Source organism: Pelecanus crispus, chromosome 22 (genome assembly GCF_030463565.1).
Source record: "Pelecanus crispus isolate bPelCri1 chromosome 22, bPelCri1.pri, whole genome shotgun sequence".
Taxonomy (NCBI): Eukaryota; Metazoa; Chordata; class Aves; order Pelecaniformes; family Pelecanidae; genus Pelecanus; species Pelecanus crispus.
Window position 1 is genome coordinate 2903672 of NC_134664.1, and position 26500 is coordinate 2930171.

The following is a 26500-nucleotide window of genomic DNA, read 5'->3' on the forward strand; positions in this document are numbered from 1 at the left end:
CGAGGAGGGGACACCCCCCCCCTCCACCCCAGTAGCACTGGGGGGTGCCAGGAAGCGTGCGGCAGATCTGGAAGTCACGAGCTGCCGAGGCTTGGCAGCGCTTCAGGGGAGGCAGGGCACCCTGCTCCAAACTGGCCAGCAGCTGGGAGGACTGGGAATCACCCCCACTGGGAACTGGAGATACTGGAAGAATGGCGGAGCGCTGGTGGGACTGGGAATGGCTGGCACTGGGAGGTGGGAGAATGGGAAACAGCTGCTGCAGGGAAGTGGGGCGGGGGGAACTGGACTCAGCTGGTGCTCCGGATTGGGGGAGTTACAAACGTGAGCACAGCTGGCATAGGAAACTGGGAGAAAGGATAAAACTGGGCACAGCTGGTACTGGGGAGAGCTAGGAAATAGGGACAGCCACTACTGGGAGAACTGGGCAAAGCCAGTGCTGGGAAAATTGGGGGGGGGGGGGGGGGGGTATCCCCTGGTTCCCCAGAGCTCTGTGTCTGATGCCTTGGGGTTCTGGGGTACCCTAGGTGATGGTGTTTGGGGTGACCTGGGGCTCTGTATTTGGGTCCCCGGATTTTGGGGTGCCCCAAGGTGCTGTGCAGCCTGGGGCTCCTGCATTTGGGGTGTGCCAGGGCCCCCCCAGCACCCTGGCGTCAGCTGCTGAGGTGCCACCTGCCCTGTGCTGGGGGGCAGTGACGTCGCGGGGGTGCCCAGGCGGGGGGTCCTGCGGGAGCCTGGCTGCACCCCATTGCTGCAGCCCCTCTCGGGGTGCGCGTGGCCCTTGCCGAGTCCCCCCACGCTGAAAGCCAGCCTCGGCGGGGGGAATCCCGCTAGGAAAGGGGGGGGCACGGGGTGCTGGCAAAGGGGGTCACCCCAGGCTGCGCGCCCCAGAGCCGCCTTCCCGAGGCCCCTTTTCCCAGGGATGCTTTTCCAGCTTTTCCCAAGCAAGGGCCTTGACTGATGCAAGTGGGTTGTCTCCACCCAGGTTTCGGGTAACTCCACCCGCCTCCTCCTCGCAGCTCCTCCTCCCGGTGCGCAGCCCAGCTGGGATATAAGCAAGTCACTCAGAGAACCGGGAGCAGCCGAGACAGCTGGGTGGGTGGCGTGGGACGCTGAGCTGTGCCCCGTGCCGTGTCCTTCGCCTCGACGCCCGACCCCATGGCGACGCCTTCGCAGAAGAGGAGCACCCGCAGCGGGGCTTCGGGGACCCCCTTGTCCCCCACCCGCATCACTCGCTTGCAGGAGAAGGAGGACCTGCAGGAGCTCAATGACCGCTTGGCTGTTTACATTGACAAGGTGCGCTCGCTGGAGCTGGAGAACGCCGGCTTGCGGCTCCGCATCACCGAATCGGAGGAGGTGGTGAGCCGCGAGGTCTCGGGCATCAAGGCTGCCTACGAGTCGGAGCTGGCGGATGCCCGCAAGACCTTGGATTCGGTGGCCAAGGAGAGAGCTCGGCTGCAGCTGGAGCTCAGCAAAGTCCGGGAGGAGCACAAGGAGCTGAAAGCCCGGTGAGTGCCCTGGGGACGGGGGGGGCACCGCGGTGGGACAGTCGCTGTCGTCACGCTTGGCAGGGAGCTGGGAGGGAGGAAGGAGCAACCTGGAGGAGGCAGGGAGAAGGGAAACCCGTGACCCGGCCGGGGCAGGAGCGTCCGTGACAGGGACCGAGCGAGGAGGCAAGCCCTCCCGGCATTCCCGCTCTCCTTCCAAGCGCCATCTTTGGCTGGGATGCCCTTGGAGGGGGGATCTGGGAGCAGAGCTGCGCAAGGTCGGGGCCGGGGCTGAGCAGACGTGCCCCGGGCTCCCGGGGAGGGTCTGCGCAACGCAGGGCGCGAGCGCTGGGCTGGCGGCCCCTCCGCGTTCGTCATCCTGGAGCTATTCCTAAACGCGCTCCGGCGCAGACCGGGAAGCGGTGCCAGCCAGCTGGCTCTGTCCTGCCCACAGATCTCGCCTGCTCGTCCTATTTTCCTCTGCTGTCTTTGGCACCGGTTAAAGAACCTGCTTGGGTTTTGTTTGCCTTAACCCTCCCTGTGCCGAGCTGTTCCCGCTCTGCGGGGTCCCCTGCTTTGGGGCAAGCAGCGCTCGGGCAGCGCCTGCATCCCTTTCCCATCGGCCGGCTCTGGGCGATGTGCTCCAGGTCTGCTTTGAGGCTCAAATCCCCCCAGCCCCTTCCTGTCAGGTTGATATCTTTCCCTTCCCGACATCAGAAATGCCCGCCTCGTTGCCACCTCCCTGCTGCCGTCGGGTGCCTCTGCCCTCCCCTCCTCGGGACGCTGGCCGGCGGCACGGGGCTCGCTGGCCGGTGGCATGCTGCCGGCCAGGCTGGGACCGGCCGCCGGGCTTCCCCGCGGCTCTGCCAGCCCGTGCGGCATTGGGACCGCAGCCCGGTCGTGCTCGGCTCCCCGAGTCCCGCTCCACGGAAGGAGGGAGCGGGTCCCTTCCCGTCATCGGCTTTGGCTCGGGGCAGGATCCAGGCTGGGCAGTGGCGGGACAACCCCTTCTTCCTCCATTTGATCTTTTGCCTCTTATTCTGGACGCCTTGTTTTGAGGCTGTAGCAAACGAGGCTAAAATTAACTTCCTCAGAAGATGCCATAAATATTCTACCTACTGGGAAGGGGGTGAATGTGCAGCCTTTTACAGCTGTCTTTGAAAGCCGCACAGTGTTTATATTTAGCTTTCTGTTTCCCATGCGCTGCTGCAGCTCTGTCCCTAGATAAGGAGGCTTTGCTCATCCCGCTCGCTGCAAGGCAGATCCCGGCTCGCCAGATCCCCGGGATCTGGAGCTGAGCTGTCTAAAGGCTTTTGCTGCCCTATGCAAACCCAGAACTATCTTGGCCGTGATCTTTCGAGGGCTGGAAAAAACGCCCGGCCTGCAGCCGGCCCTGGCTGAGAGCTGCGTGCTCAGCCCGGAGCTGGCTGCGCTGCAGAGTGGTCCCCGCAAAAAAAAAAAAAAAAAAAAAAAAAAACCAAAAACCCGCGTTAAGCTTTTTCCTGCAATGGGCTGCGCTCCTGGAGCTTTTTCTGCTTTTTGCCCAACGCTGACAGATCCCCCTGAAAAAGTGTTTTGACTTGAGGGGGTTCCCAAAGAGCAGCTCTCGGTTTGGAGGCGGGTTTCGGTGGGGTTTCAGACAGCCGTTTTCGGAGAACGGGTGGCGAGCACGGTTTCTGAAGGAGAGAGGTGTTTCGATATGTTGAGTCGTCTCCGAGTCACGGTTTGTGATATGGAAGAGTGGCTGCGTGGGGGGAAGCCAGTGCTATTCATCCTTGCCTCTGGCGTGCCCCAGCCTCCTTGGGCGGCGGTATCGGGGCTGCTTTCCAACCCCTAAAATCCTTGCAAAGGGGCTGCGGCTCATCTTGTGTCACTTGGGGACCTTCTCCGTGTGGCAGAGTTGCTCAGAGAGGGGCGCGAATCGTTTGCCAAGCCCCAATGTTGCTCTTAGAGCTCAGTGTGGCCGGGGTGCCCCGAATCTTCCGGGCACTGGGGAACGGCGTAGCCACGAGCCCGACGCTGCGGATGGGTCGGAGCCGTTCATGGGGTCAGGAAGGACCCGCGTGCCGCTCTCGCGGTGGTGCGGGCGTTGCTCCGCTCTCCCTATTCCGCTCTGCCGTCCGGCTGGGCAGGGACGTACCGGTCCTGCCGGCTCTGCCTGCCCGCCCCAAGCCTCTGGGTCGGCGCCTTGTCCCCAGCGCTTTCGCCGACTTTGGTGCCGTGACCCTTTGGTTAATGTATTTTAGCCCTCTGCTCCCCTCGCTCTCCCTGTCGGCCCCGGGGGAAATGCCGGGTATCTCCCGCGGGGCAGACGGCTCTGGGGCCGCGTTATCGGCATCTGCAGCATCGCCGCTGCCCGTGGCCGGCGTTGTCTCGCCGGCGCAGGAGGGAGGGCTGGGGGTGTCGGGGCGTGGCGTGTCTGGCTGCGGGCACCGTGCCTGGTGCTGGGCCCACCCCGGGAGGGAGAGGAGCCGGGTGCTCCGTCTGGGGTGAGGGAAGAGGAGCCGGCTGGAGGGGAACGGGGCGCGCAAATGGGAGACCAGTCTCACCAGCTGCTGCTGCACTGGCGCAAGAGCTGCGTGGGTGGAGGGTCTGGGCAGCCTGGGGCAGAGCTGGGTGGAGAGGTGCGGGCAGCGGCCTGCCCTGTGCCTCCCACCACCCCTTTCTCCCCGACTGGCTGCTCCTCCCTTCCGGCTGGACCCTTCCCGCTGCTCTAGGAGGGGTTTCCCAAAGCACCTCACCCTGGCTCCTTGCACCAGGGGACCCTCATCCCTGTGCAGCCTGGCACTGGCTGTGCCCCTGGGCAAGGGACGCCCTCCGGGCACCGCTGCCTGGCCCTGTGCCACGCGTGTCCCCAGCCCCTGGCCTTCCCCGTCGGCTCCCCAGCCCTGCGTGGCCTCCGGCTGTGCCGGAGCCACGTTTGAGGGGATGGTGAGGGTGGCTGGTGACCCAAGGGTGCTGGCAGCGCCTGGCATCGTCCCCTCCCGGATTGCAGGGAGAGCCAGGACCAGCCTGAAATGCCCCTGTCCCGGGCGTCCCTGACCTGCGGTCCCCAAGGAGGGGCAGGCAGGTAGGTTTGGAGGGCGCAGGCTCCCGCACGGCACCAGGCTGCTGCGGCGAGATGCTCTGCGCCCCGGTCCTGCCCATTGCTCCCTCTCCATGAGCTGGCTCCTGACTCACGGGGTGAAAACGGGAGCCGCAGCCCTTCCCTTCCTCCACTGAGGATTCGCCTCATCCCAGATCCTCGAGGCAGAGGCGTTTGTCAGCGCAAGCTCCGGCGTGGGGTGCAGGGGTGTATGGATACAGCCCTCCTCCGTCCCCAAGAGAGGAGCCCCGGGGGGGGTTCCTGGTGCCCCGCTCCCGTGGGCACGGGGTGGCTGTGCTGTGGCTGGCATCCTCCTCCGAAACGGGAACCAGGCCCTCGTTAGCAGCGCGGCCGATGAGCGATGGCTTCCTGAATTGCAGCCCCTAACCTGATTAAGCCGGTGCCTTGGCAGTGCCTCTTCCTCCCTGGACCCAGATCTCATCCCTGGCCCTAATGAGGAAAAATCTCTTGTTTTCCAAAGGTCGTTGTGGGTGCAGCTCCTCCAAGGACAGAGCAAAGGGGACAGCAGCGAGGGTACCGGGGGACTGGGGTGAAGCCCTCAGCCCTGCCTTATCTCGGGTACTTTGCCCTGTGCTGGGCCTGGCAATGCCCTTCCAGCAAGGAGCAGGCAAACAGGACCTGTTCAGTGATTAAAAAACACGGAGGAAAAAAAAAAAAAACCCAAACAAAAAAAAGGCTCCCTGCCACAGGGCTGGGCGCTGCCTCTGCGCCGCCTTTAGCAGCAACGTGCTTGTGCTGGAACATTTTGCGTGGGGGAGAAACCTCAGGCTCCGGGGCTGTTTTCCCCCCTCCGTCTCATAGAAACCCTGCCAGGGAAGGAACGGTTTGGCTCGGAGCAGGCTTTGCCCTTTGGGAGCAAACAAAGAACAGTTTGTGCAGCTGGGTGATGCTTCGGGGTAGCAGGCGACGTGGAGCCGGGGCTGGTCCGGGAAGCCCCGTGCCCCTCGAGGACCCTCTTAATCACACCACCCCTGCATCTCCAACGCTCCGGGCAGATTTATTTTCCCTGGACATCCACACCCGGCAGCTCAGGATGGCTGGGCGCACCTGCGTGCTGCAAAAGCCCCGTTGCTTCGAGGCTGAGGTTTTCCTTAGCCCCTGGCTATCCTGTGCGGGAGCGTTTCTTGTCTGTGCAAACATCCAGACCCCATCTTTTCCCAGTTTCCCAAGCAGGACGATCTCGGGCAGAGGAAAAGGCTCCAGCACTTTCGTTTTGTGGCTCTGCTCTTATTGCTGGCTGCGTTCGCCGGTATTTTCCAAACACTGTTACCCCATCCTGCTGCAGGGCTGGGCCATCCCCTCGCCGTGTGCTGCGTTCCTGGGGATGAGGGGGAACAAGAGGAAATCCCGCTGCCTTAAACATTTTTATTGCGATAGGATCCACCCTGGCAATTGAAGCACCTTAACCTCAGAGCTGGGGGATTAAAGAGAAGCAATCGCAAAGGGAAACGGGGCTGGTTTTGGTGTGGGAACGCATCCATCCCCTGTACAGCGCCTTGCACAGTGCGTCCCAGCCTGCCCTGGCCCCGCTTGCTGCCACAAGTGTTTTTCAGCTTCACGCATGTCACTTCAGCTGTCTGAATCCCATTAACACTTAAACTCCGGAGCCCAGCAGAAGCGAGAGCCTTCCCTAGCTCCGCAGAGGCACGTTAAGAGGGCGGCACAGCCGGGGTGGGGCACGCCAAGCTGCTGCCAGCTCCTTACTTTGCTAAATTCGTGCCCTTTGGGAGCAGCAGTTTCCTTCCCTTGCTGCTGGCGGCTGGGCAGGAGGAAACCGTCGGAGCTCTCCCCCTGGTCCTGGCCAAAATTAGGGCTGGCATGGTGGAGTCCCCGGTGGGTTTGGGATGGGCTGTCCTGGGGTAGAGCTGGGAATCGCCTCCCACTTGTCCTGCCACCGGCTACGTTACCAGTTTCCCCGTCCTGCTCTTTTTGCGAGGCCGTTTGCTGAGCCTGTTCCTCTGTGACTGGCTCGGCGTGTTCCCAAACAGCCGAAACCGGTGCCACGTGAAACCCGCGTCTGTCCGCAGCTGCCGTCAGTTCCCCCGCAGCCCCTCACCGGGGCGTCGGGGCTGGGTGCCCACCTGCCTCCGCTCCCCTTCCCCTCGCTGCCGAGGGTTGAATAGCCCCAGTGTGAAGCTGAACAACTGCACGGGGCTGGCGCGGTTCCCCCAGCCCCGCTCGGAGCGGTGGCAGCTGCGGCTCCGTGCTCTTGGCCGCGCTGGAGAAGCCCGGTTTCGGTACGCAAAGGGCGTTGGCAGCGTGTCCGCGAGCCCCACGGTGCGGCGTGGGAGTGTTAAGGAGAGCCAAAGTGGGTGGAAGTTGGTTAATGAAGTGCACTGAGCTGAGCCCGCAGAGATGCCGCAAAACCAAGCTGGGGTTAGCACACCTCAGTTCCTGAGCAACGCTGAGTCAGCATCACCCATCGTCGATCGGAAACCAATTTCCTTTCCACGATGAAGGTGCCTGTGGCTGGGGTTACCCTGCAAGCCGTAGCCGTGATGCTCTGTTGCTGCCTGCCCGTGTTTAGAGCCAGGAAGGGCAACAGCAGCAGGGACAAAGTTCGGCGACAGCCCGGGCAGCGTGCGTGGCGAGTGCCCCGCTGCCTGTACTTTACCCCGCTTAGTTACGGGGTTGCATCATTGTAGGTGTCGGTGCCGTGTCCCCGCGAAGAGGTGGTGGAGCCGGGGTTAGGAGCAAGCGACGGCTCTTCTGAAGCTTTTGAATTTTGGCGTTGGGGCTGCGAGTGGCCCAGAAGCGCCTCTGTAGGAGAGGGTTTCTGATAGCGGAGGTCTCTCGACCCTCTTAGACAAAAGCCACCTCCAGCCACTCGCTCTGGCTCCTGCTCTCAACATCTGCGTCCTCCCGCCATCCCGCGCGGTGCCCCCGGCCCCACCTGAGCAAAGCTTGCTGTCTCCCCGCCGCAGTGCTCGGCGGGAGGCCGAGCTCCCTACTGCCAATTTGTTGGGGTTTTATTTAATAACAGTTTAGGGACACGCTTTCTCTATTAAAGCCCCAGCTCTGAGTCATCTGAGCCCAAAAAAAAAAAGTCCAAGCTCTTGACGCGGATGTGTAACGCGGGCTTCAAAAGGGTAGGAGCCCAAAGGAGACTTGGCGGTGCCTATGGGCACCCAGCTGTTTTCCAGCACTGGGGGTGGCCAGTTGCCCCATTGCGGCTCCCAGTCCCTACTGGGAAGAGCCACTTGTCCCCTTCTCCTTGCCATACGGTGGCCGAGCAGAGCTCTGGGCTCGCCGGCGGCTTTGGGGAGAGCTCTGGATCCAGCCCTGGCCGTGCTCGCAGCGGCTTTGCAGCCCGGCAGTGAAGCAGGACGTGCACGGTGGCAATACAGCGAAGCCCTGTGAATAGTGGCAACAAAACCTCCGTGCCGCTCCGTGGTTTTTTATCGCCTGTCCCCCTCCGTGGGGACAGGGAGGAGGCTGCAGCGGGGCAGGAGGAGGAAGATTGAAGACCTGCACCGGGGCATGAGCAGGGAGATGAGTCACGCTCAGCTGCATGGGGCTGGAGCAGGGTGCGGCCGCCGCGGGGCCGTGCTTCGCCGTGTCTCCGGGAGGCCCCCGCCGCTCTGGCAGTCATGCTTGCGTGCCTCTTCCTTCCTGGCGTGACGGGTGCTCATGGATAACCCGCTCCCTGGCAGCATCCGTGGGGTGCAAGGATGCCGCCCCGCGGGGTGCGAGGATGCCGCCCTGCAGGGCGCCGTGCCGCGTGCGCTCGCTCCCCCCGTCATCCTCCCCGCAGCCATTGGGAGAAATTAGGGAGAGTTTTGCAAAGCTGAGCCTTCGCGCCATGGGCTTTAGCGGGCGAGAGCAGATTTCCTCCTCGGCATCATGCTTTTGCAGGCTGGGTTGCACCCGGAGCCCCCGTTTGCAGGGCAGAGGCGCAAGCCTGTGGCACGCGTGTCCCAACTAGCGAGCGGCGCTGCTTTTTGCAACCCAGCCTTGGCTCTGTCGCGCCGGTGCAAAAAGCTGCCGGACTGGGGCTTGCCCTGCGGCGAGCGCTGGGCACGTGGGGCTGAGCGGGAGGGAGGCCATGCCGTGGCCCTGTTTGCAGGGCGATTCTGTGCACGCAGCGATTGGGGCTAAATTGCACTTTCTAGGGATGCCACGTCTGCAGTCCGTGCTGGTGGGGAAGCGGTTACTTCCTGCGCGCACGTCGAGCAGCTCCGGGCTCCGTCCTGGCACAGCGCGTGCTGGCAGGGAAAGCGGGCAGAGGTGCGCTAGGAGCATCTGCTGCACCAGCCGCGCATGGCAGAACGCGGCAAAACACCGGCGTTCGTCTTCGCCGCCGCTCATCCCTGCACCGAGCTGCGTTTTCCCGATGGCATCGCGTCCGGACCCATCCTGGCAGCCACCCTGGCAGAGGCGGTGCAGCCGGGAGCTCGCAGCGCCGACGGTGACTCACGCCGGCAGCCGAAGTGGGCAAACAAGGCGGCTCCAGTGCAACCCGCGCCGGCGCTGCGCACAAACAAACCTTGTGGCAATGTAAACACCTCGCCTGCCTTTATCTGCGCTCTCGGAGCTGGGATAACAAAACACTTCTGTTCCCAGGAAGACGGGTGGCAGCTGCGTGCAACAATCCCCCGCTTTGTTCCGTAGGCAAATTTTGCTGGCCAGAAGCTTTGCCTACCTGGATTTATGGAAAATGGGGTGAGCTGCTGCTGCTGGGGCGGACAAAGGCGACCTTGAGCTTGCTCTCCCCATTTTGCCTCTCTTGGGTCCTCTCCGCCTTGTCCCGTCTTGCCGACGGGCGCTGTTCGCAGCCGGCCATCGGTGCGACGCAGCAGGCGCTGGCTGGGGCGCGGCTTTCTCGCCGCAGCGTAGCCGGGACGGCGATGCCCCCGTAACCAGAGCAGCCTCCTCGTTGCTTTCCAGCCCCCCACTTCGGGCCTGCAAAGCTTTGCATTCGGAGGCGCCGTCGGACCGCGCCTGTGCGCGGAGGGAAAGGAGGCGACCGCCGCGTTTGCATGCTGGCAACGCGTTTCCTTGCTCCTGGGGCTGGGATTTGCATCCCCGCTCCTTCGCTGCTGCTCCGAGTCCTGGCTGCCGTCGCCAGCTGCCAGGTCCCAGCGAAACACGAGCGTACGGCTCTTTTTCCCTCTCTGCCCCAACGCTCCCGGTCCCGAAGACGTGATTAATAGGAGTGACTCAGCTCGCTGTTTTTAACTACGTTTGCAAGGCCTCCCCCCACGGTGTCAAATCCCTCAGGGAAACACTGGGAATCTGCGCTTGGTCTTCATCCTTTAAGGCGTGCGTTTTATAGGCTTTGCGTTTCTCATTCGTCAAGAGAAGGGTGCGTTAAAGAAAATCTAATGTGCTGGGATGTCTATGGAGGTGCAACACTAGGAGTCGGTTTAGGTGCAAAAAAAAAAAAAAAAAAGAATTACATACAAAACTTTAAGTTTGAACCCAGTTATTGCAAAAACTGGAATTTGCTGCGTCAGAGTAAGATAGTCAAGACTGAGCAAAATCCCTTAAATTTCATTCAGGCCAAAATGTAATTGTTGTGTGAATATTTGTCCATTATATCAAAGATGTGAAAGTGCACTTGCAATTGTCACCGTTGTGAACGTTCACAGTATTCCAACGCATATTTTGAATTTCCTTGTTCTCTCCTCTTCCCAAAGGCACAAAGCTTAAGCTTTAAACAGGCTTTTACATATATACAACACTACAGATTGTTAGTAACTTCTGGATTGGAAAAACAAGCTTTCTTCTTGTGCCTTTTCTACTGAAACCTTGCCCTCGGAAGATGGAAGGTGAGCAACGTGGAAGACGTTGTATTCACATATTTGAGCTGTGCCTAAAAAAATTTTCTTTCCAGCACAATTCCAGTCTTTTTTTTTTTTTAGAGAGTTCCTTTTTCCTGATGAAGGACGTTATTGCTTTAATCTGTATTTAAGATGCTCTAAGTCCAAGCCGTCAAGTGTCTTTTGGAGACCCTGATTCCCAATTTTCCGGGGAGCCAGCAGAAGGCAAGCTGGCACATTTGTAATACATGGGTTTGGGTCGTGCTGAGCTTTGGCTGGCAAGTGGGGATTAATCCGTGTTTGATCGTGGTTTTCCGAGCAGTCGAGATGTTCAGTTTTTTAAAGCCTTTGGTGATTTTTTTTTTTGTTTTTTTTCAATGGCAAAGGCAGTTTTTGCAAGCGAGGAGCCAGCTCTCCCTCTGGAAACTCCAGGATCAGCCAATCCCCTCAGGACCTGCACAGACAAAACCATCGGCCAGGTTTTTTTCCTGTGCTCCATGCAGACAAATTGCTGAGCTCTGCAATAGCAGCTTTGGGGACAAACCTGGGGCTGGACCACTTTTGCTAAAATCAAGTTTCAACTGGTGGTGCTTTGCACGTAATCCCAGCCGGGAGGCCTGGGTCGCTGCTCGTTCCAGGTAACCCAGGGTTTTGGTGGCAAAGGGAATTTCCACGGGGAAGTTCTGCCCTGGTTTTGCTCGCTCATCCCCGAGGCTCAGCCGCGAGCGGTGCCGGGGTCTGCGCGCTCCTGGCGCTGGTGGCTTCCAGCCGCCGATGCTCGCTGGCTCTTTCCCAGCTCTTTGCATCCTCTGTGCTGGGGGGCCAAGTGTCACTTTGCGAACACGGGCATTTGCTCTGGCGTATCCAGCGAAAGGAGAAAAGCTCCTCGAGGTCTCGTGGGGAGTATCTGTAGGTGATTCCTGGAGGTATCCACTGGGAGCGGGTCCAGTGGCGCTGGGCTTTGCGTGCGCCCGCAGCTCCCAGCGAGGTTCCTGGGGCACGCGTCCGTGGAGAATAATTCCTGCCTCTTATCCACGCAGACACGTAGATTTGTGCCTGATGCAAACCTCACCTGGGGCCCCCAAAAGCGCGGCGTGGGCAGTGGAAAGCCAAGTCCCGTCCGTTCCCCCATCGACTCTGTCGTGGTTCAGCCCCAGGCAGCAGCTCAGCACCACGCAGCCATCGCTCACTGCCCCTGCCCCGATGGGATGGGGGAGAGAATCGGAGGAGTGAGAGTGAGAAACACTCCTGGGCTGAGATAAGAACAGTTTAATAATTGAAATAAAGTAAAATACTAATGCTAATAGTAACAGTATAATAATGATAATAATGATATACGAAGCAAGTGATGCCCAATGCAATTGCTCACCACCCGCCGACCGATGCCCAGCCAGTTCCCGAGCAGCGATCGCTGCTCCCCGGCCAACCCCCCCAGTTTCCATACTGCCCATGACGCCGTATGGTATGGAACAGCCCTTGGGGCAGTTGGGATCAACTCTCCTGGCTGTGCCCCCTCCCAGCTTCTTGTGCGCCTGGCAGAGCATGGGAAGCTGAAAAGTCCTTGACTGGCATAAGCAGTACTCAGCAACAACTAAAAACGTCAGCGTGTTATCAGCATTCTTCTCATCCTAAATCCAAAACACAGCACTGTGCCTGCTACTAGGAAGAAAATTAACTCTATCCCAGCCGAAACCAGGACAGACTCCCAGATGGGAGCCGGCAAACCCGTCTTTTCCAGCTATAAAACCCCCTCTGGTAATACCATCCGCCCTTCAAAAGCACGGGGCCCTCCTGTTCCTGGGGGGGGGGGACTCAGCCCAAACAGCGACGTCGCTTGGTGACTTGGGATTTCCATTTCGAGCCGCTGGCGAAGGCTGGGATGAGTCACCAGCGCTGGCGTGACAGCCCGGGACGGGGAGCTAGTGACACTGGGGCCCCCCAGCCGGCACGGGGTGAGCCTTTTTAATGTACTATTTATTCCCTGAAATTGTGTTTCCAGCTTTGAAGTAGCGAGGGGGGGCTGTTGGTCCATGGCCGCGTGTGGCGAAGCCGAATGGCTTTTCCCCATCGGGAGCAGCGAGGCTGCGGGGAGATGGTGCGTGGGCGCGGGGCGTTTGCTCCGCCGTATCCGGCGAAAGGAGAAAAGCTCCTCGAGGTCTCGCGGGGAGTATCTGTAGGTGATTCCTGGAGGTATCCGCTGGGAGCGGGTCCAGCGGCGCTGGGCTTTGCGTGCGCCCGCGGCTCCCAGCGAGGTTCCTGGTGATGGGGTTTGTGGAGGGGTGGGGATGACTGAAGTTTTGGGAACCTCAGACCAAAGGGCCTGCTTGCGTCCCCGTGAAATGCTCTTTCCTGGTTCCCAAGGCAGCAGCGGTTTTGGTTCGTTTTTAGGACGCAGATCCCAATTCCAGGAGGGGAAAGCCCAGCTCTTAGGAGATACCAACAAGCTGTTCTCGCTCCGCCGGCGTCACGTGGAGCTGAGCAAGCTGCTCGGCCCCGGGGACGAGCGTGCCAAGAGCGTGCGGCATGGCCGGCACCAACCCTGGCACCGGGACGGGGCTTTGGCGCAGCTGACGCTGGAGGGTGGGGGCTGTTTCCATGCATCCTTGAACACGGCCGGCACTGGCAGCCCCTTGGCTGCCATTTGGCAGGGGTTTGGTGCCTAACAGGATGCCAGCTCCGTGCAGATGTTGTCCTCGCTATACGTCGCGCTGGCTATTTACAGCTCCCCTGCTAGGAGACCGGCTTATGTTTATCCTGGTGATTTGGCAAAGGCGCAGCGGCACGGATGAGTCAGGAGCTGGGAGAAGCTGCTTTGCCACATTCCCATTGCCCCACCGCAGAGGTTTTCCCAAGACCGCCTTTCCTCATGCTGTCCCTGCTGCTTGCCCCGTGGGGCCCTGGTCCCTGGGACGGGGGAGCGATCCCTGGGACGGGGGAGCGATCCCTGGGACGGGGGAGCGATCCCTGGGATAGGAGGAGCGATCCCTGGGATGGGGGAGAGATCCCTGGGATAGGAGAATGATCCCGGGGATAGGAGGAGCGATCCCTTGGATGGGGGAGCAATCCCTGGGATAGGGGAATGATCCCTGGGATGGGGGAGCGATCCCTGGAGTAGGGGAATGATCCCGGGGATAGGGGGAGCGATCCCTGGGATAGGGGGAGCGATCCCTGGGATAGGGGAGCGATCCCTGGGATGGGGGAATGATCCCTGGGATAGGAAGAGCGATCCCTGGGATGGGGGAGCGATCCCTGGAGTAGGGGAATGATCCCGGGGATAGGAGGAGTGATCCCTGGGATAGGAGGAGCGATCCCTGGGATAGGGGAGCGATCCCTGGGATGGGGGAATGATCCCTGGGATAGCAGGAGCGATCCCTGGGACCGATCCCAGGCAGCGCAGTGCAGAGCAGCAAGGCCAGGGTGAGGCAGAGCAGGTTTTCTGGGTCCTCCCAGCAATCAGATCCATCGCAAACCTCCCTGGGCACGCGATGCCTCTCTTGCCTCAGTTTCCCAACCCGTAAATGTGTCGTCAGGGCTTTTCTGGGGTCGCGTTTCCCCAGTCTTTTGGCAGGGTGGCCGGGGAGCAGGCTGGTGTGTCACCTGGCTCCCTGGCAGCGAGGCGAGAAAGAAACCCGCAGTCCCTGGGGGATGCAAAAAGCAAAGGCGTGCAAAAAGATTTCTAGACGGGGCATGAGCCTGCGAGCTCCAGCCTTGGCACCTTGCCTGGGGCGGGGCGGCTGCGATTTGGAGGCAGGGAAGGAGGGGAACGCCCGTTTCTCCGGCCGCCCTCCATCCCACCCCCCTGGTCCCCTTCCAGCGTGCGAAGCTCGGCGCTGCCCAAGCGCCGGCGCGCTGAACGGCGGCCGCTCCGCTCCGCCCGCGGGAGCAGCCTCGTGCTTCAGAAATGGCTCGCGGTGATTAGCGGCAGGGTGAAACCAAAAGGGTGTTTCCTCAAATGCACCCAGTGGGCTTTGGCTTCTCGGAGAGGGTTGGCGCCTTTCCGCCAGCCCGGCGGGGCACGTGCCCAAAGCTGCTCGCCTCCCGTGAACTCCGACAGCTCTGGCCGGGCTCAGCTTTTCCAGAGGGAGAGCCGCCCGGATCTGCCAGGTTTCTGGGCTGGGATTTTGGGGCCGAGCAAAGGGGAGCAGTAGCGGATCCTGGGCGCTGCTGTGCCGGGCTGTCCCTGAACCTTCTGCGGGGACCGTCCGCCCCGAGGGGCTTCAGCCCTGGCCCTGTTTGAAGCCATCGCGTCAGCTTTGCAGGCTCATTTCTGTGTCTGTGCTGAGCACAGTCAGAGGAGGTCCAACTTTCCATTAACATTTGGATTTTCTGGCAGCTCAGCTGCAATTTTCTTTTTTTTTTTTTTTTCCCCCTCCTTCCTGCTTTTAAAAGCTAAAAATAAAACATCTTGAGGCCCCTTTTCCCTCCATCTTTTCTCTTGAGACATTTGTTTCTTAAGGATTTGGTGCCTCTGTTGTGTTTTCTCTTGGCTTCGATAAATGCTTGTTTTTACACCCAACTCTCCCGGCACGGGGGGTCAAATCCTGCAGGATGCTGAGCCCATGTGCCCTGGCCGCAGGCACGCAGCCCTTCAGGGGGGATCTCTGCTTCCCTTTTGGCTGGCAGAGGATTTGGGATCCAAAAGAGCCTAAAAGGCTGTAGCAGGCAGGATGGGGACACCAGTGAAACCCTCCGGGGAGGAGGAGGAGGAGGAAGGTCCCCGTTCGTCCCCTTGCCCAGGGAAGTGGGAGCGACGCAGCTGCCGTGAAGGTTTTTATTTTTAGCCCAGCGCCAGCTGGAGCCCGAGAGGCTGCAGGGGAAAGAAAAGCAGGACCCAAAGGGAGGCGAGGGGAAAACCCAAACCCTGGCTGGGCTGGACCGGGGATCGCAAGGGCTTGGGGCGCACCGGTGGGCACGGGGGTCCCTGGCGCGGGAGAAGGCTCGGATGCGTGCTGCAATCTTGTCCGGGGTTCGAACGCTGCTGCGCTGGGGGGTCAGTGCTGTGTTTTGAAGGGAGATGCTCGGGTGCCAGAGGGCCACGTCACGCAGACCTCCGGACTCACCGGAGGAAAGGACAGGACAGGGTGGGATTCGTCTCCCCCCTCCTCTTTCCTGCAAAACCACTCCCAAACTCAGCCCCGCAGCCGCCGCAGCCCAGCCGGTGAGCTCCGAGCTCCCGTCTCTGCTCCTCCCTGGTGTAACCCCGAGCTGAGCGCAGGAGGCTTTTAAGGAAAAGGGATTTGCCCTCGAGTCTTCTAGGGTTCACCACGGGGCTTTCGAAGGCATCGATGCGTTTTGCCCTGAGCCCTGGCTCCCTCCAGTCCCTGGAGAGGGCGAATCTGTCACCGCTGCGGCGACGCGAGTGTAACCATCTCGTGTCAGCATTTTCCCCTCCGTGCGTCACTTCTCGGTGGTGCTCGTGTCCCCTAAAGACTGAAGGCTTCGGGATATGCCTGGCGCTGCGTAAGCACCATCCCAAAAAGCCGGTGACCCGCAGCGGTGCCCGAGTCCCTGCAGCCGACACGGCGCGCAAAGAGCTGCGGAAGCAAAATGCCAAGGGAAGCTCTCCCTAGCTGGAGTTAAGCGGTGGTTAACGCGATCAAGGACAGTGGGATTAAACCCCGCCGGCAGTGCCGGGGTGGCCACGCTGGCTGCAAAGGCGAGGCGCTGCCAGATGGGAAAACTCAGCCTCAAATGTTGCTTGCAATGAGCCAAGGAGGCTCCGGATCCGCTCCCAGATGGCATTTTTGTCCTATGAGTCACTGGCATGAAAGGGGTGGGTTGCACGGGAAGCACCCGCCGGCGTGGCGCTCGGGCGGCCGGCTCCGGCAAGCGGGACCACGGTCCGGGGGGCTGATGGAGTACGGCAGGGCCTCGCGCGTTGTGAACGTCTCGGAACAACTTTTCTGTGCTGGCTCAGGTCAGAAAGCAGAAAGAAATGCAGGGAAATCTGCTGTTGGCCGAGCAAGGAGCTTCCCACATACGTGCAAGTCTGGGAACGCCGGTTCCTGCTCGTCCTGGGCTCGCCGTGGGCAGGAGGAGTCGAACCACGTCCTCGGCACCTCGCTGCCGACGTTCCCCATCCCGCCTTGGGGCCGGATCCTGCAGCTGGGGCAGGCTGAGTGCCGTCCGTGCCGCAAGCCCCTCCCGGGTATTTTTTACCCATGATCTAATGGCGTGGGCGCGTGCTCGCCGCCCCAGGAATGCGCACCACGCGCCGGCGCAGCCAGGGCTCGCCCACGGCCGAGGGGGCACCGGCGCCGGTCCCCGAGCGCGTCCTGCCGCCACGAGTCCTACACCCGATTCTGAGGGAGGTGGGGTGACAACCTCTGTCACGAGCCAGCAGCGCGAGCCCCCCCGGCGCTGACGGCCGCTGGGTGCCACAGAAAGAGCATCGGGTCTTTTTATAGGGCCTACCAAAATAGGGTCAGGTTGCGTTTTGGTGGTTTCGTCGGATCGGATTCCCTAGGTGCGCAGCGATGTGTCTCGAGTCTGCTGCTTGTAAGAAATGGCCTTGACCTGCTGTCGGAGGGCTGAAAAAGCAAGGGGGGGAATCACAGAATCATGGAATGCTTTGGGAAGGGACCTTTGGAGCCCACCCAGCCCAACCCCTGCAGTGCCAGGGACAGCTTTAACCAGCCCAGGGTGCTCAGAGCCCCGTCCAACCTGGCCTGGGATGGTGCCAGGGATGGGGCCTCCACCGCCTCTCTGGGCAACCTGTGCCAGTGCCTCACCACCCTCAGTGTAAAAAATTTCTTCCCTATATCCAGCCTAAATCTGTTCTTCTTTAGTTTAAATCCATCACTCCTTGTCCTGTCACAACAGGCCTCGCTAAAAAGCTTGTCCCCATCCTTCCTATGGGCTTCCTTTCAGTACGGAAAGGAAACGGAGGCGCGGGATGGCGTGGGATTGCGTGGGATGGCATGGGATGGCACCAGATGGTGCAGGATGGCGCAGGATTGCGTGGGATGGCACGGGATGGCGTGGGATGGCACCAGATGGTGCAGGATGGCGCAGGATTGCGTGGGATGGCGCGGGATGGCACGGGATGGCGTGGGATGGCGTGGGATGGCGTGGGATGGCACCAGATGGCGCAGGATTGCGTGGGATGGCACGGGATGGCGTGGGATGGCGTGGCATGGCGCGGGATGGCCCGGGATGGCGTGGGATGGCGTGGCATGGTGCGGGATGGCCCAGGATGGCATGGGATGGCATGGGATGGCGCAGGATGGCGCAGGGGCTCGGAGGCTGCGCGGCTGTGCTGGAGGCCGGGAGAGCCGGCCACGGTGCTGTGCCGGGGGGAGGCAGAGCCCAGCCTGGGCCCGGCGGGGGCTGGCATCGCTGCTCTGCACCCACCACGCGACAGCGGCAGGCTGAGCTCGGGGTGCGGCACAGCCCCGCCTGGGGCAGCCCCCGGCCCCATCTCCGTCACCCTCCAGCTGCTCCGGGAGAGGCCCCAGCCTCCCAGCGCGGCGAGGGGTTGCGGGGTTCTCGGCCCCGCTGCTGCCTTGGGTGGGCAACTCTGGCTACGGGGCAGCTCCTGCACCCTCCAGCGCCTGCGCTCCTCCCCAGCTGCCGCCGCAGCACGCGGCCCCGTGCTGCACCGTGCTATGCTGTGCAGCAGCGTTCCGCACCATGCCGCGCCGTGCTCCACTGTATCAAGCCGTGCTGTGCTGTGCCATGCCACACCGTGCTGCACTGTGCCATGCCATGCCGCACCGTGCCGCACCATGCCGCATCGTGCCATGCTGCACTGTGCTGCACTGTGCCACACCATGCCACACCGTGCCATGCTGTGCTGCACTGTGCTGCACTGTGCCACACCACGCTGCACCGTGCCATGCCGCACTGTGCTGCACCATGCCACACCATGCTGCACCGTGCCATGCCATGCCATACTGTGCTGCACTGTGCCACACTGTACCACACCACGCTGCACCGTGCCATGCCGTGCCATACTGTGCTGCACTGTGCCACACTGTACCACACCACGCTGTACCATGCCACAGCATGCTGCACTGTGCCACGCCGTGCTGCACCGTGCCACAGCATGCTGCACTGTGCCACGCCGTGCTGCACCGTGCCGCGCCACACTGTACTGTGCCATGCCATGCCACAACGTGCTGTACCATGCCACACCACACTGCACTGTGCCATGCCGTGCCGCACTGTGCCGCACCGTGCCACACCATGCCACATTGTGCCACACCACGCCGTACCGTGCCGCACCCCACTGGGCCACGCCATGTGGCACGGTGCCACGCCATGCCACAATGTGCTGTACTGTGCCACGCTATGCCACACCGTGCCACGCCACTCTGTGCCGTGCCACGCCGCACCGTGCCGCTCCGGCACCAGCCTGGTCGGCACTGACCTCTAGTGGGTGCAGCCGGGCCGTGGGTGTGCATATTGCACACGGGCATTACAGCCATGGGACACCTCCTGCTCACCCCGCTTTTCCCAGCCCTTTCTGCTTTCCCGGCACCGGTTTAGGTGCTGGATGCACCGGGTGGCCGGGACCTGCTGGTCCCTTTGGCGGGTGGGTGTTGGGTACAGTCCTGCAACTCTTTGGGGGGCAGAGGGGTGCGGGTGTGATGCTCTGTGTGCTTGGGGTGGGGGTGCAGGGTGCCATGCGTGGTTTCTCCCTGCCGTGCCGCTCACCCGTGCCATCCGGTGCGTTGCAGGAATGCCAAGAAGGAAGGGGACCTGCTGACCGCCCAGGCGCGCCTCAAGGACGTGGAGGCTTTGCTTAACTCCAAGGAAGCTGCGCTCTCCACAGCCCTGGGCGAGAAGAGGAATCTGGAGTCTGAAGTGCGGGACCTGAGGGCACAGGTGGCCAAGGTAAGTGGTGGCATCCCCGTCCCCAACTGTCCCGGGGCCCCCCAGGTCCCCTCAGTGCCAGGGGACTGGGGGGGCGGAGGCACGGCTGGGTGGTGGGTGCCCAGCCAGCGCCGGGTGCTGTGCCTGGACAGTCCGCAGCAGCCAGCGTGACGGTCCTTCTCAATTCCCCGCAGCTGGAAAGCGCCTCGAGCGAAGCCAAGAAGCAGCTGCAGGATGAGATGCTGCGCCGCGTGGACGCCGAGAACCGGCTGCAGACGCTGAAGGAGGAGCTCGAATTCCAGAAAAACATTCACAGCGAGGTGAGCCACGATGTGCCGCTGCGGTGCCGGGCTTCCTTGCGATAACGCTCCCCGTGTGTTGTGTCCCCGTCCCCGAGCCAGTCCCACCCCGAGGTGACACCGTGTCCCCTGACCTGTCCCCAGGAGCTGCGGGAGACCAAGCGCCGCCACGAGACCCGGCTGGTGGAGATCGACAACGGGCGGCAGAGGGAGTTTGAGAGCAAGCTGTCCGAAGCCTTGCAGGAGCTGCGGAGCCAGCACGAAGCCCAGATCAGGCTTTACAAGGACGAACTGGAGAAGACCTACGGGGCAAAGGTGAGCAGCACCCAGACGCCGCTGCCCTGCGGGGTGCCGGTGGGCGGAGGGTGCTGGGGATGCTAACCCACCCGTCTCGTCCTCCAGCTGGAGAACGCCAAGCAGTCGGCCGAGAGGAACAGCAACATGGTGGGTGCTGCCCACGAGGAGCTGCAGCAAACCCGCATCCGCATTGACAACCTCTCCTCTGAAGTCAGCCAGCTGCAGAAGCAGGTGAGTCCAGGACCAAGGGATTCCGCTGGATGCCCACCCCTGGGGACGGGTCCCCTTCTGGGGATGGCCCCGGGTGGAGCAGCCACCCTCACCTTCCCTCCCCACACAGTTGGCCGCCAAGGAGGCGAAGCTGCACGATTTGGAGGATATTCTGGCCAGGGAACGCGAGACCAACCGGCGCCTGCTCTCCGACAAGGAGCGGGAGATGGCCGAGATGCGGGCACGCATGCAGCAGCAGCTGGACGAGTACCAGGAGCTGCTGGACATCAAGCTGGCTCTGGACATGGAGATCAACGCCTACCGCAAGCTGCTGGAGGGCGAGGAGGAGCGGTGAGCGCGGGGCGCTGCAGCCGGTGGGCTCTGCAGGTCCTAGCCCTTGTGTCCTCACTGGCTCCATCTCACCTTCTTCTCCTGCCCAGGCTGAGGCTGTCCCCCAGCCCGTCCTCCCACAAAGGTGCATCCCGTAGCCACTTGTCCACCCCGGGCTCTTCCAAGAAGAGGAAGCTGGAGGACAGCGAGAGTCGGACCAGCTTCTCCCACCACGCCCGGACAAGCGGCCGCGTCGGCGTGGAGGAGGTGGACTTGGAGGGCAGATTTGTCCGGCTCAGGAACAAGTCCAACGAGGTGCGTTTCCCTTCGGGGCGGATCCCTGGGATCCCTGGGGGTGTAGTTCAGCCCCACTTCACCCCATGGGCAGGAGGGGAACCGGGACAAGCTGGGGAGGAATCGGGGGATCTCAGGGTTGCTGCTCTCTCTCTCTCGCAGGACCAGGCGATGGGGAACTGGCAGATCAAGCGGCAGAACGGGGACGATCCCCCCATCACCTACCGCTTCCCCCCGAAGTTCACCCTGAAGGCTGGCCAGGTGGTCACGGTGAGTGGCTGCCCGGTGAAGGATCCAGCCGAGATCCCAAACCCAGCCGGGCCATCGGTGACGCGGTTGGAGCCAGGGTGCAGGCTCCTTGGCGCGCGGCTTTTTTGGGGAGACGGACCCGCGTCCCCGTGGTCCGGGCTCTGCAGACCTGAGATGTGGTTTTTCTCCGTGCTTTTCTGCCTAGATCTGGGCCTCGGGGGCTGGGGCGACCCATAGCCCCCCCAGCAACGTGGTGTGGAAAGCCCAGAGCAGCTGGGGCTCCGGGGACAGCCTGCGCACCGCCCTGATCAACTCCAACGGGGAGGTGAGAGCCCGATGGCAGCACCGGCTCGGGGCACAGCGGGGTCGGCGGACACCGACACCCCCCCAACTCCTTTCCTGTCCCCCGCAGGAGGTGGCCATGCGGAAACTGGTCCGCACCGTGATCATCAACGATGAAGATGAGGACGAGGATGAGGATGACGCTGGCATCCACCACCGCCATCACCACGTGAGTACCGCGCTGGGGAAGGTGCTGGTCCCAGGGGGCCTGTCGCAGGGGTGCTGGGGGAGCTCGGGTGCGGTCCCAGTCAGGGTGGGAGGCAGCTCAGCATCGCACAGGATCAGGCCTCGTGGGAGACGGCAGTTGGGAGGCTGCTGTGGAAGCAACCGCACGGGAGAAGCCAGCAGAACTCTGGCACGTGGGGAAGATTCCTGCTTGCCAAAAAAGCTCTGGAGACCTTGCTGGAAGTCATCTCCAACCCCGAGCAACCTTGACCTGCTGCGAAAAGGGCTGGAGGAGCCGGGAGGGAGGCTGAGCCGGTCTGGTACCTCGCATCGCTGGGAGGTGGGGGCTAGGATGGTGGGAAGTTGATGGACGACACTTCTCCACGGCAGCTGCTCCATCCTCTCCGCTTCACGAGGGTGCTGGAAGAAATCCAGAGGTGACTTTGTCCTTCCTCTCAGCCCATCGCTCCCCTCACAGAGCTGAAATATGCACCAGGAAGAGCAGCAGGCAGGGAGCAGGCAGCAGGCAGGGAGCAGGCAGCGTGCCAGGAGCGGAGCTGCAGCCGCTTCTCCCCATATCAAAGAAAACATCCCTGGCTGCAGCCCAGGAGCCCCCGCCAGCCCATCCCGCAGGGAGAGATCTGGCTTGCGCACGAAATGCCCGCAGGAATCACACACGGAGAGATGCCCTCGCCGCCACGCTGTGCCTCAACGCCGGTGAAAAATCTGCCAGATGCCGCTCCCCGGGGCAGGAGCAGGATGGGGCGTCCAGCATCTGCTTTCCTTTGAGTTCTCTGGATCTGAAGAGCGATGCCGAGACGGATATCGATTATCCCTGGGCGGAGGAGCCACGCTCCTGCGGGCCAGTGCTGCCCCTTCGTCTTGGGGGCTGAATCCTTTCCAAGAGCGAAATTTCCCGTTGGAAAGCAGTCAGCCTGCATTCTCCCAGGCAGTGAGGAAGAGGATGCTCTTAAATAAACACAAGAGAAGCGCAGTTAAGGTGCCTCCTGTGTGCTGACAGGGCAGCAGGGACAGTTCACCTATCTGCAGTGCGCCAGCCCCAGTAAATTGGGATTATAAATATGATAATTTATTATTTTTAAACCACGTGAGGGAGAGGATGGGTGGAGCGGAGCGTGGACCCTCTTTGAAGTCTGACTTGAAGAGCCCTCCTGGGTCACAGCGGTGCCGCCGTGGTCCTCCGGGCAGGGTGCTCAAGGCAGAAGATGCTCAGGTGGGTGCTCAAGGTCGTTTTGTCTGTGTGTCCCCCCAACACCTAGGGTAGCTGCGGTGGCTCTGGGGACCCCGGTGAATACAACCTCCGCTCGCGCACGGTGGTCTGTGGCACGTGCGGTCAGCCGGCCGAGAAGTCGGGCACCCAGAACGCCGGTATCAACACCATGTCCTCGGGCTCGTCCACTTCCAGCGTGACCGTCACCCGCACCTACCGCAGCGTTGGTGACTCTGGCAGCATCGGCCTTGGGGACAGCCTGGTGACCAGGACCTACCTCATGGGGAACTCCAGCCCCCGTAGGCAGGTTAGTGCCGCTGCCAGACCCCGCGTTCAGGCCGTCCCTGCGCTGCCGGGTCTCCACCCTGACCCTGCGTCGTCCTTTCTCCGCAAGGCAGTGCTGCCGGCGTCCCTTCCCCTCCTTCTCCTCCTCCTCTCCGCTCTTCCTCTTGCACCTTCCGGCTTGCCCAAGCCTCTTTGGAGCGTGGAGTCTGAGAGGGATTGGAAAAAATTGGGGTCGTAGCTTCTGAAAGGTCGTAGCTACCTGAAAGGAGGGGGTAGCGAGGTGGGTGTTGGGCTCTTCTCCCAAAGAACAAGTGATAGGACGAGAGGAAATGGGCTCAAGCTGCGCCAGGGGAGGTTTAAATTGGATATTAGGAGAAATTTCTTCATGGAAAGAGTGGCCAAGCATTGGACCAGGCTGCCCAGAGAGGTGGGGGAGTCCCCATCCCTGGAGGGGTTCAAAACACGGGCAGAGGTGGCACTGGGGGCCATGGTTTAGTGGGCATGGGGGTGTTGGGTTGATGGTTGGGCTGATGATCTTAGGGCTCCTTTCCAACCCTAGTGATTCCTGGTTTTTACTTTCATTATAAATAATCCAGCCACCAAGGCAGGAAACATGAAATTGCTACTCTGCCCTTACTTGGTTTAGTGGTGGCCTTGGCAGTGTTGGGTTAATGGTTGGACTGGGTGATCTTAAAGGGCTTTGCCAACCTCAACGATTCCATGATTTTATGATCTCCCCACCCCATCCCACGCTCAGCCCCTTCGGCAGCTCCGGAGCATCCCTCATCCTCCGCAGCTCTTGTTCCACCACTGCCGAGCGTTATTCATGCTGGTAACATGAATATTTCAGCGCTTGACTGTTAATACCCTCAATATTATTACCCTCATATATTTCAATTCCCAAATTTCTGACTTCAGTGCTATAAATACCCCAGCCAAGTGGTATTTATTATCCCCCAAGGGCCAGGGCGGACGAAAGCTGGGGGCACACACGGTCCGGGCACCGTGGGCACCCAGAGGGTCCCGCTTGGACATCGCTGCCTCCTTCACAGCCGGAGCAAATGGATAGTAACGCTGGGTTATTTTTAATTTTCTTCTTCTTTCTTCCTCCCAGGCTCAGGCTGTGCAAAACTGCAGCATCATGTAACTCCGTGGCACCATTCCTGTGTTTCCTGGCCGTCTTGAGCTAGTTTTTTTCCCAAAGCAAAAGAAATTTTTTTTTTCCTTTAAAAAAAAAAAAAGGTATCAAAAACCAAGGTTGGTTTTTTTTGTTTTCTATAGCAGGAATTTTATATATATATATATTAAAAAATGCTAAAAGATGCTTTGATTTTTTTTTTTGTAAAGAAAAAATCTATTTCTATAAAAAACAAACAAACAAAAAAAAGCTTTTCAGCTTCAAAATTTTTTTAAAACTTCAGCCAAAGACACCGAGGAATTGCGTTTACCGAACAGCCATGCAGGAAGAGATTGTAGGTTAATAGCTCTTTATATCTTTTTCGCCAAAGCTTTTTATATAGGATTGGGAGAAGCAAAGCCAGCCCCGTCAGAGCCGCGCGCTCCCGCGTGCGGCGGGCGTTGGGCCGCGGCGGCAGCGGCCCCGCAGAGGTGCTGGGGCGGAGGCTGAGCCGAGCGCCCCGATGCGATCGTCCTGACGGCGCCAGAGCGCCCGTGCCGTGGGGGGGTTGCTGTCTCAAGCAGCGCACGACGCCTTCACGACCCGTAGGGGTTTTTTTTGTGGATCTGAACCCCAAATTCCCTTTTCTTTTTTTTTTTTTTTTTTTTTAATTTTTTTATTTCACTGCAGCGCTGACGCGGGGGACTCTGGGTGGCTTGCAGGCGATGCCCCGCGTCTCTCCGCGGCCGTGCGGGCATTACCCCCCTCCCCAGCCCCTTGCCCACACGCGCTCCCATCACTCCACGTACTGTATTTCCCATCCAAAGCACTTCTTGCCCTTTGGGTTTTCTTTTTTTTTTTTTTTTTTTTTTTTTTTTAAGCAGCCGAGTTGTGCCTTAGCCGAGGCGGGGGCCACTCCGGAGCAGGGCTGGGACCCCGCACGGCATCCAGGGTGGATGGAGTAGGGGAAGCGAAAACCCACCGGAGCTGCATCCCGGGACCAGGTGGCTTTGGCGGATGGGGTGACGGACCCGGTGGGACCCCCTTGGGCCCCCTCTTTGGGAGCTGCTGCACCCAGCGGGGTTCACCCCTGGTTTTTGTCGGCTGTGGTTAGTTGGGCTCTTCGGTGGCAGGAGCTCAGGAGCTCATTTCAGGGCAGGATGAGGCCAAGGATGCTTAGTCCGGCACAGGGCTGGTTTGCCAGGAGAGCACTGAGGAAGGCTTTTTTTGTTCGAGCGAGGGGGATTTTGGGGTCCGGCGCAGGCAGCTCCCCCCTCTGCAAACGTTCATCCAGCCGTTGACGGAGATTTCAGCTTTTTGCCGCGATTGGGGAACGCCCGCAGCACCCTCGGCCTCGAGTGCGGCCCCGGGGGGGGCAGGATCAGGTCCCCGGTACAAACCCCCCGACTCCGGCGGGATCTGGTGAGACCCTGTATGTATCTGTGCTTGCAAAGCTTCTGTATTACTGCTTGTATTTCCTTCCAGAATCAATACAGCCGAAGCCTTCCCACCCCGTGTGCTGTCGTCATTGCTGTCCTGGGGAGGGGGTTTGGGGGGTGCTTTGCTGCACCCCAGCCTGGCGCTCGCTCTCGGCCCGGGGCGGGGGGCTCTCTTTTAGCCCCTCAGGCAGGGCTGGGGCTCAGCACCCTACCACGGGTAGGGGGGAAGCAGGGTGGCCCCCTGCACCCCGCCTCACCCCGGGGGGTGCCCAGGGTGGGGATGCTGAGAGCTGGGGCAGCCGGGGTCCTTGCCAGGACCCCCCCCCCGCCGCACCCAGCGCTGATGCAGAGAGGGGCTGGCAGGGGAGGGGGTGGAATTTGGGTTTTGGGGAGCGGACATTCTCCTGGATGGGATGGACTGGGGGGGGTGCGGAACCTCGGTGAGCCCCCGAGCGCAGGTTTGCTCCTACCATGGGGATGGCCCCCCGCACCTCACCAAGGGGACTCCCCGGCCCCCCCTCCCCGGGGCCGTGCCAGGCACTGGAGCGAAGCGGAAGGAGATGCCGGGGAGAAGGAGAGCGCCGTAAAGCTGGCGTGTAATCGGCTTTACCGGGCACCGCGCTGGGGAGCCGCGATGTGAGGGAACGCGGGCGGGCGGCCTGGGCGCAGGCACGACCAGGTAGGTGCCCGGGGTGCCCATCCTGGGGGTACCCCCCACCCCAGCGCGTGGGTGCCTGGGGGCCCCCCAGCTGCGTTGGGGTCACATCACCCCAGATTTGGGTGCAAGCAAGGGAGCCTCGCGAGAGCAAGGGGTGCCAAGGGGTCTCGGGGGCGTTTGCTGCCACCTTCCAGCTTCGGGCTGGCTTGCGGGGACCCACGAGGGGAGGGGACAGCGGGGGATCTCAGAGGTGGGTGCTCGCAGGGTGACAGGGGACACGCCGGCTCCAGTGCCAGCCCCCGTCCCCCATTTGCCCCGTCTCTCTGCCAGCTCAGGGATGCCAGTGCCACAACGCCGGGGCAGGTACCCCGCACAGCCGGCAACGCCCAGGAGCTGCAGCGCGTCCCCTCCGTGC

The 26500-nt window shown here is 61.4% G+C and overlaps 1 protein-coding gene across 3 annotated transcripts; it reads left to right on the forward strand.

Moving 5' to 3' along the window:
* Positions 1-1139: 1139 nt before the first annotated feature.
* On the forward strand, positions 1140-24144 carry LMNA (lamin A/C). Of its 3 annotated transcripts, none has more exons than XM_075724633.1 (12): positions 1140-1505; positions 19034-19190; positions 19364-19489; positions 19613-19783; positions 19871-19996; positions 20106-20326; positions 20416-20620; positions 20762-20869; positions 21054-21173; positions 21261-21359; positions 22636-22893; positions 23986-24144. In XM_075724633.1, exons 1-12 carry the CDS (start codon positions 1156-1158, stop codon positions 24016-24018), a joined length of 1974 nt encoding a protein of 657 aa, XP_075580748.1. In that variant the 5' UTR covers positions 1140-1155; the 3' UTR covers positions 24019-24144. The 3 variants fall into 3 exon arrangements, with proteins under 3 accessions (XP_075580748.1, XP_075580749.1, XP_075580750.1); XM_075724634.1 differs by having other exon boundaries at positions 23992-24144; XM_075724635.1 differs by lacking the exon at positions 21261-21359 and having other exon boundaries at positions 23992-24144.
* Positions 24145-26500: the final 2356 nt, after the last annotated feature.